Raw genomic sequence first — 8,670 nt, forward strand, 5'->3', positions numbered from 1 at the left:
ATGGCAACTACTCCATCTTCATCTCCTCATAATTTTGCCATTAGAGCACCACCACCACCACCACCATCTCCATCATCATCTTCTTCCTTAGCCACTTGTGTAAAATTCAAAACCCTAATCCACAACTTCATCTTCTCCCATCTCTACCGTCTAGTTCGAGCTCTCACCAAGGCGAAAACCCTCATTCTCGAGCTTCTCAAACAGATCCATCGTCTCCACAATATCCATTTTCTGGAACCCATCATCTTGAAGAAGAACAGAAACAAACACAACAAGATCTGTTTTGGATCGTTTAGATTGCACTATAACTGGTGTTCATCATCTCATGTTGTACCAATGGCCATGACGTCTTCACCCAACTCGTTTAATGGGGTGTACTACGATTCCACCTGGAATGCTTTCGTGGATGAAATGGCACCAGAATCTCAGCTTTCTGGGTACCTTCAATGGCTTGAAGAGAAGAACAAGGGTTCTAACAATGGAAGCAATGCAGGTTCCAGGAGTATTACTGTCGATGAGATGAACGAGATCGATCGTCTTGCTGATAAGTTTATAGCGAATTGCCATGAAAAATTCAGATTGGAAAAGCAAGAATCTTATAGAAGATTTCAAGAAATGATGGCCAGAAGTATGTGAAATCTAAAGGTGTTCTTCTTGATCACTTTATAAAGGGGGTGGGGTGGTATAGTTAACACAATGAGTGCATGGTCAAAAATGGTGATGGGGGTGGGGTGGGGTGGGGTGGGGTGGGGTGCGGGAGAGGGTCTTCTAAGATGAGCTTCAAGATCGAATTTTGAGAGAGGATTGTTAGAAGAGGGGGTTGTCTGTAATTGTTCAATTCTTGTGTTTATAATGGAAGATCTTTAGGAATTATGTTTCAATTAGACCCCTTGAACTTAATATATTCACATTTCCATCCAACTTTTTTCTTTCCCTTAAATTAGCAGTCATTGTAGCCTTGCTCAATCACTAGATTTTTTTTTTGAAGTATATAATATTTATATGCGACAAATACAATAAATAAACTCATACCCTTTTTATTTTTAGTGAGGTTTGAATCTTCGACCTCCTACGAGACCAAAAACTATAATACCACTAGGCCAAATTTCATTTGATCTCAATCACTAGATTTTCATTCACAAATTTATTTTTGTTTTTTTACATAAAAAGGTATGATGCATGATTACTTTTCACACTGTATAAACATTACTTCCCCCATTACAGAATAAATATTTATACCGAAAATTAAAAGATATATAATTTTAAAAAATGAATGGTAATTATATTTTTTAATTAAATAAAAACAATTTTATCTTTAGTAATACAGATCTTCATCTCATGATTACAAATATAATAAGAAAGTAGACGCTCTTTTAAAAACAGATATATGTTTTTAAACAAAAATATATATATTTATTTTGTGACGAAAGAAATACGATGTAAACAAATAAAATCATGACCAATAAACAAAAAGTTGAAGGAATCTAAATATTGGGAATTGTATATTTATTTATTGAACCATAGGGTTTTTTTTTTGGATCTTTCCTCTTCCCATTATATATTTGAGTTCCATGGTATAAAGGTGATATCCTTCTTAAATGATCAGAAGTATATGATGGTTTCAGGTTAAAATTTAGGAGGAATAAAAATCTTCTTGTAGTCACGAAGGTTTAAATACAGTGACTTTAGGTTATCTGCAAAACAAGTGATCTTCTTGAGATTAATCGGTTCATATAACAAGTTGAATATTCAAGTTAATAAAAAAAAGGGTGATTGTGTTGATGATTTAGGTTAATCCCTAATTCCATGCATGCCACTAAAAAGAATCATTATGGTCATCGCTCTTCAACGTTAAATCTATTTGTAAGATAATATTTTAAACTGATTTAAGTTTAAGTTTGGAAAATTATCGGTAAGTTAGTTGTTAACTTATAAGATAGTTGGAGGCTAGTAAACTAATTGACCAACTAATAATATTGGAGAAAAATAGTTGATAAAGTAGTTTAAAAATATAAAATTATCTAAAATAACATGTCAAAAAATTAGTAATTTCTAATATTATATAATAGAATAAACTCTAAATTTGTTCCTTGAGGTTTAGTGAAAGTTTGAGACTAGGACTTGAGCTTTGATAAGTTTAGATGGTTTACATTTTACATTTTGTTTTGAAAATGGTTATTAATCACTAATTCCGTTACATAAGGGATATCTTTGTTTTTACCTGTTATTTAATTTTCTTATAAGAATTTAAATATATATAATGTTAGATATGTATTTCAAAAAGTGTAAGTAAAAGATCTCTTGCTCTAGTCAAGAGGGCTTGGTCTAGGAAGCAGACTGGAATAAGAGCTCGGATGCAGAGATTGCTCAGACACGGAGATACTCGGACACAAAGGTGTTCCTCGCATGCAAAGCTCGTTGCCAAATGAAGGAAGATCAAAATTTAGCGTCAAAAGCATAAGGACTTGATGCAGAACTCCATTCCAGACACATAACGTATGCACTATACATGCAGAGCCTCTGGGTCTTGTTCCTTTAACTTGCACACAAAGTTTCCACGACGTATATCATAAATGCTCCCATCAATGGCCAACACATGTACTGAAACATTACTTCTTTCAAGGAATCGTGGAGGCAAACGATTGACGGATGCATTGACAATTAATATATCCTAAATTATAGAAGATTCCTTTTTAGGAATTACCTATAAAAGAATATTTCCTCCATGGAAATCGGCCCCTGATAATTGCCATATTTGAAGACGCTTATTCTTACAAGAGAGAAAATTGCTTAGCACTTGTGAAATTAGAGCTAGATTGAGAGTTTTTCTTTACACACACTTAAGCGTGTTCTTGGTGTTCTTGTAACTCTCTTTAGCTATTCAATGCAGCCGTCTTGCTCAATACCTTATTCATATTTGTGTGTTGTTCATTTCTGCATAATCATCTAATATCATAGTTATTGCTTTTGCTTATTCATTGACTTAAGTGTGATTATTAGTACATTAGAGGATCTGGGTTCCTACAATTTCCATCCAGAGGAAATTTTCAAATTACTTGTGAATGCTCCTCATCTATGCAAAAGGAGGAAGAAGGCTTTGATATCTATCCATGGGAATCTCAAGATTTAAACAAATTGTAAGATCTCTATGATGAAATTTTTTTCAATCAAAATTCAGAGGAGATTCTTCAATATCTAAAATTACCACAAGAGCTCAATGAAAACTCCAACATTCTAAGTCCTAAACGAGATTTTCTTGACTCGGACTCTGAGCCAGAGGATGACTTGAATACAGAGCATCTTGAGACAAAGATAGTGGTGCTAGGATCAGAAGTTGACAAACTTCCAAATGGGATCCCTCTTAAATTTGTTCCAGCAATGGAGCAGAGAAAAGAAGGTTCACATGTGTCCTGATTTCATGGATATGCGTTTAAAAGCCAAATCTTGCCTTGAGCTAGAGAAGGAAAAGAAAGCTAAAGAGCTAAAGTCCGAAACCTCTGTATCCAAACCTCCAAAGTCAATCTTTCAAAAGCCTGTTATGTTTACTCGCGAATAGAAAGGAAAATGGGCTGCTAATTCTAAATCTAATCTCTCTGGTGTCTTAAAGGCAATATTTCTAATTTTAAAACAAATGACTCCCTATCCATTTCTCATATAAAGAAACGTTGTGATTGCCTGTTTTACGGTTCATAATTTTATAAGAAAATGCAATATCCACGATCAGTTGTTCATGGATTACAACAATGACCCCACGATCATTGTCGAGGGACAAGAAGAAATTGAGGGAGGCGATGAAGATGACATGGATGGAAGGCCTTTTGATACTCAAAACAATGAAAACATGGCTAATTTACGTGACCAGATTGTGAATCAGTTAATATTAAATGCGTCAAATTAAGAATTGTTCAAAAACTATTATGTTGATTGTTATGTTTTTTTTTATTTTTGAATTTGAAAAAGTAATGTTATGTTGGTTTGGATTAATATGAGATCTTGTTTTGAACTAGTAATGTTATGTTTGTTTGGGTTAATATGAAATATGTAGTTATATTTGCAAAGTAATTGTTTTATTCAGATATCTACCAAACAACTATATTTCATTCGATACTAAATCATACAGAGGGTTAAAATGGTAACTTGTTATCATTCAAATAACAGTTACCAAACAACCAAATTTCATTGAGTACTTAACCATTCTGTCCCTCTTAATCATTCTGATCATTTAACTATTCTGCATCAAACCATTTAGCAACTGCCAAACATATAGGTATATGCTTCGACAAAGACTTATTGTCCATAATTACATAACATTTGTAGAAATAGAGTTGATGGATTTCTTGATCTCCATTGATGTTGAACATGTTAACTCAATTAATGACACTGAATAGAGTACCTTTTTTGGGCTTTACTTTTTTTTTTTTTATGGTCTACTGGATTTTGGTTAGAGTGCACTAGGAATTATTTATTGGTGTTTTAGTATTTGATTATAATGCACTTTGATTGATTCTTAACTGGTATTTAAGCTCTATAAACTGGGAAATTATTGATGTATCTGTTGCTTTATTATTCTTAGTTTTTTTTCTTTGTATCAAGTCCTAACTATATTTAGAGTCTGTTTATCTATACGCTTACTGGTAAAAGTCAATACTTTAATTTACTTCATCGGATAAGATTATAGAACATCAAAACGGTATCGTAAGCGACAATTTACTAGTAAGTGCTTATCGGGTAAGACTCTCTATTCTTATCATCGTTTTTAATGAGTAAGATTTCCGATTCTTGTCATGTTGATCCAGTAAAATACATAATCTAAAACCATGCTATTGGAACTTTTCACTTTCTTACATGATCCCTAAAACTCATTGTATATAAATGAACATTGAAATTTTAAACCAAGGTAAAAAAAATTTAAACTGAGGGACCAAAATGGAGCAATAATATTCGATCAGGGACTAATTGTGCAATTAACCCCTTGAATCAAATTGCAACTTCCAGATCTATCACACACTCGTAGTCACACACAGTGTAGCGGGTGCGCAAAATGACGACGAGAGAATCGGCGATGGTGGAATCTGGCAACGGCATCAACCTCGACGTTCGGATCTACAAACCAGCACCAGAAGACGATGATTCCACTTCAGATGACCAAAAAATTGTGGTCGTTTTGGTCCACCCTTATTCAGTATTAGGCGGCTGTCAAGGCCTTATGAAGGGCATTGCTCGTAATCTAGCTGATCAGGGCATCGCCGCCGTCACCTTCGATATGAGAGGCGTCGGTAAATCCACCGGCAGACCTTCCCTCACCGGATTCTCTGAAGTCTCCGACGTAGTCGCGATCTGCAAGTGGACTTCTCAGAACTTGTCCTCAAATCGGATTCTACTCGTCGGTTCCTCTGCAGGTACACGAATTTCCGATTAATTCCTCAATCATTTTGCTTGTATAATGATTTCTGCTAATTAAATTTGTATTTAGAACAATTATCATGATGATTTTAGTTGTTTTTCATCACTTTGATCGTTGATATCAAATCTAGGGTTTTCCGAATCCAACATGGAAATAGGTTTTGGCTCTGTAGCTGTTCATAGATTTTGATGTACTTGGGTTTAGTAGGAGGCTTTATTCCAAAAAGTGTTCTAAAAACTTGTTAAAGACCCCAAAAAAAACATTATACAGACTAATTACAAAACTTATACACATGACATAGTTGTTTGGTCCTATAAACCTAAGTCCTATAATAGACATTTTTGGCGTCCTACAAATTCGATCGTGTTGTTACCTCACTTTCCTAATGGAGATTCATTGATTGATTCAAGAACAGGAGCGCCGATTGCAGGATCTGCGGTTGATCAGGTAGACGAAGTTATCGGGTACGTGAGCCTGGGCTACCCTTTTGGGTTGACTGCTTCCATTCTTTTCGGAAGACACCACAAGGCCATATTACAATCTCTTAAGCCGAAACTATTCGTGATGGGAACCAAAGATGGGTTTACGAGCGTCAAACAGTTGGCCAACAAAATAAAAAGTGCAGCAGGTCGTGCCGAAACTCATCTCATGGAAGGAGTTAGTCATTTCCAAATGGAAGGTCCGAGTTATGATGCCGATATGGCAAATCTTATTGTCACTTTCATTTCCTCATTGTAATATCTTCCTCCTTGTAATATACCTATATGATCTTTGGGGTGAAGTATCGTGTGAGAAGGGAAGTTATGATGAGAAACGTAAGAAGAGATCTGAACCCTTGATCACTTTTAATCTCATGTTCACCCATGGATTACATTTTAAAAGGGAATTGATCCAACGCATTTCAGTGCACCTTATTAATGTCGACATTCAATTAAGATTGATTCAAGAGTGGAGATCTCTTCTCACGGTTCCCACCATAACTTCCCTTCTTACCGGAACTCAACCCTGATCTGGGGTAAGAGATTTGGGTTGGTTTACCTTTTCCAATCTTAACATGTATGTTATTGTTTCTATAGGGGTGACATGTTTGTTTGTTGTTTATATTGTTTGTTTGTGCAGACACCCCTATCTATCATATCCTAGTTGCTTGTTTTATCAACAACCTCCTTTCGGCAGAAGGTAAGGTCTATGTGAGATTTTCTTTGGAAGAGTGTCCATATGTCTGGACTAATCCCAACAAATTGTGAGTGCAAGAAATCAGTCCAGATGAACTCAACAGCCACAATTGTTGAGTATGTCTGGAATTGAACCCTGAATAGATGAGATATTTCACTATGCCATAACCCTTGTGGTTATCAATGTCCCTTTTTATAATGCGTCTTTGAATATTGGTTGTTCATCTTATATATACCCTTCCAAGGCTGGCTCTTGTACCCATGGTTTGGCTATGTTGGTATGTGCTGACAATGTGGCTCTGAGAATGATTGTAAAGGAAGAGAGAGTGGTGTGGTCGTTGTGGTGCCAACAAAGAAAGATGAAACGCCTAAGTGGTGCCAATAAAAAGTGCGCAAGACAAAAGTATACTCAGATATTGGTAGTGGATATGGTTTCTAAGTATAAGGATGTGAAGTGACTCCAATCTTGAACTCTCACTCCATGGTTACAAAGAGATTGCATACCACACACCACTTTACTAATGCAATGTCTATTTTTCAAAAGCTGGCACATTTCAGCGTCTTATGCTTCTATCCCAGTTTAGTGAACGTTTTAGAAACAAACTTGCCCACAATTCTTAAAGAAAGCTTTGTCCGGTGAAGGCTTTTATCGGACAAGGTATTGTCCCGATTGAATTTTTAATATTTAAGTGTTGATCGATGAGGATGTTATTGGTCATAGTGTTGACCAGTGAGGATGTTCATCGATCATAGTATTGACTAGTGAGGGTGTTTTATTGCCCAAGTGATAGTCGGTGAGTGTTGTCTGGATTAAATGTTGACCGCTGAGGGCAGTTCTTCGCCCATGTGCTGTCCGATGAAGGGCAGTCACCGGTCAAGTTTTGTCTGATAAGGATTGTTAACGCCCATTATGTGTCTTTCAGAAGTTGTTTTAAATTGAGGAAAGTTCTTGATATAAAGTTTTTGAGATGAAACTATTTTTGAGGCCATTATTGGCTAAAATAGTAGATTTATCTGGATTTTATGAGGAAATAAGAGTGATATATCAAAGAGAGATGTACAATGGGATGAGTGACATATCAAAGAGAGATGTACCAAGAGATAAGAGTGACATATCAATGAGAAGTGTATTTTTGGATAAGGGTGACAATTATGAGATGTGTTACATTTATAACTCTTGTTCTAACATCCATAAGATGCAATAATTAAGAGTTAATATTTCTTTGTGATATGAAGACCTGGAATCATTGCTCTTATTGAAATGATAACAACAATGTTATTGAGAAGGGGAAAATAACTTATAGCCAGAGGCATTAGTTGCCCGTGTTTCGAGTAAACAAATGTTTTTGGGATGTTGGACATTACAATTTGCAATTGTTTAAAAGAGTAAATGTTTGATGAGAACCCAGAGGGGCTTTGATTGGTCTTCAAGACTAACTAGAGGGCCTCTGGTTATGGTGGAAAATCTTTTGTGTTTTTCAAAACTCATTTTGACCTAGAGGTTGTATGTGTTATACAGAGGATCTGTATCATGGGATTTAACAAGTACGAGCTCTCCGAGCCCTGTATTTGAGCTCTGTATCCTAACTCCTGGCTTCACTTTATAAATTTAAACCTTTTTAATTATCCTTTAAAACTATAGTAGAGAACCAGGTTCTGGTAATGTTAAAATCTTGTTTTCTTATCTCTTCTTTTTTATTTTCATAAGACCAGAGGAGCTCTGGTTGGTAAGACCAGAAGAGCTCTGGTTCTTAAGAACCAAATGAGCTCTGAGTAATCCTGCATAAAGTAATGCGAGAACCTGAGTGGTTATATGCCATGTATGGCGATGCAGATTTATAAACTCTTATAGAGTTATGATATTTGAGTTTTGACTTGTAAAAATATGAAATATATTTTTATGTTTGCAAAGGTAATTTTTATAACAGGTTTTGGTGATTTTTCACCATATAATTGCAAAAAAAGAGGATTTCTTACTAGACCTCAAGGTCTAACCATCTTCTTGTGTTTCAAAAATATGCATTATAGGTCAAGCTACGTCCAGGGATAAAGGAAAGGAAAATATGTGAATTATTTTCTTTTTGTGCTTAC

The 8,670-nt window shown here is 35.4% G+C and overlaps 2 protein-coding genes across 4 annotated transcripts; both read left to right on the top strand.

The window, feature by feature from the left end:
• LOC112517758 lies at nucleotides 1–636 on the top strand. Its single transcript, XM_025125134.1, has one exon. The coding sequence runs from the start codon at nucleotides 1–3 to the stop codon at nucleotides 634–636; it is 636 nt and encodes a 211-aa protein (XP_024980902.1).
• Nucleotides 637–5,002: 4,366 nt separating this feature from the next.
• LOC112518242 lies at nucleotides 5,003–8,670 on the top strand. 3 transcript variants are annotated; one of them, XM_025125866.1, is made up of 4 exons: nucleotides 5,003–5,399; nucleotides 5,820–6,083; nucleotides 6,524–6,583; nucleotides 8,608–8,670. In XM_025125866.1, exons 1-4 carry the CDS (start codon nucleotides 5,042–5,044, stop codon nucleotides 8,646–8,648), a joined length of 723 nt encoding a protein of 240 aa, XP_024981634.1. In that variant the 5' UTR covers nucleotides 5,003–5,041; the 3' UTR covers nucleotides 8,649–8,670. The 3 variants fall into 3 exon arrangements, with proteins under 3 accessions (XP_024981634.1, XP_024981633.1, XP_024981635.1); XM_025125865.1 differs by lacking the exon at nucleotides 8,608–8,670 and having other exon boundaries at nucleotides 6,524–6,823; XM_025125867.1 differs by lacking the exons at nucleotides 6,524–6,583; nucleotides 8,608–8,670 and having other exon boundaries at nucleotides 5,820–6,505.

The sequence above is a fragment of the Cynara cardunculus genome (assembly GCF_001531365.2).
Source record: "Cynara cardunculus var. scolymus isolate 2C chromosome LG 9, CcrdV1, whole genome shotgun sequence".
NCBI lineage: Eukaryota > Viridiplantae > Streptophyta > Magnoliopsida > Asterales > Asteraceae > Cynara > Cynara cardunculus.

What these genes read in the sequence shown, in the direction of transcription:
- LOC112517758 (XM_025125134.1), top strand. Translation starts at nt 1, where the DNA reads ATGGCAACTACTCCATCTTCATCTCCTCATAATTTTGCCATTAGAGCA.
- LOC112518242 (XM_025125865.1), top strand. Translation starts at nt 5,042, where the DNA reads ATGACGACGAGAGAATCGGCGATGGTGGAATCTGGCAACGGCATCAAC. An exon ending in ACTCGTCGGTTCCTCTGCAG is followed by an intron (nt 5,400 to 5,819) that starts GTACACGAATTT and finishes ATTCAAGAACAG; the next exon opens with GAGCGCCGATTGCAGGATCT. An exon ending in TAGTCATTTCCAAATGGAAG is followed by an intron (nt 6,084 to 6,523) that starts GTCCGAGTTATG and finishes TTGTTTGTGCAG; the next exon opens with ACACCCCTATCTATCATATC.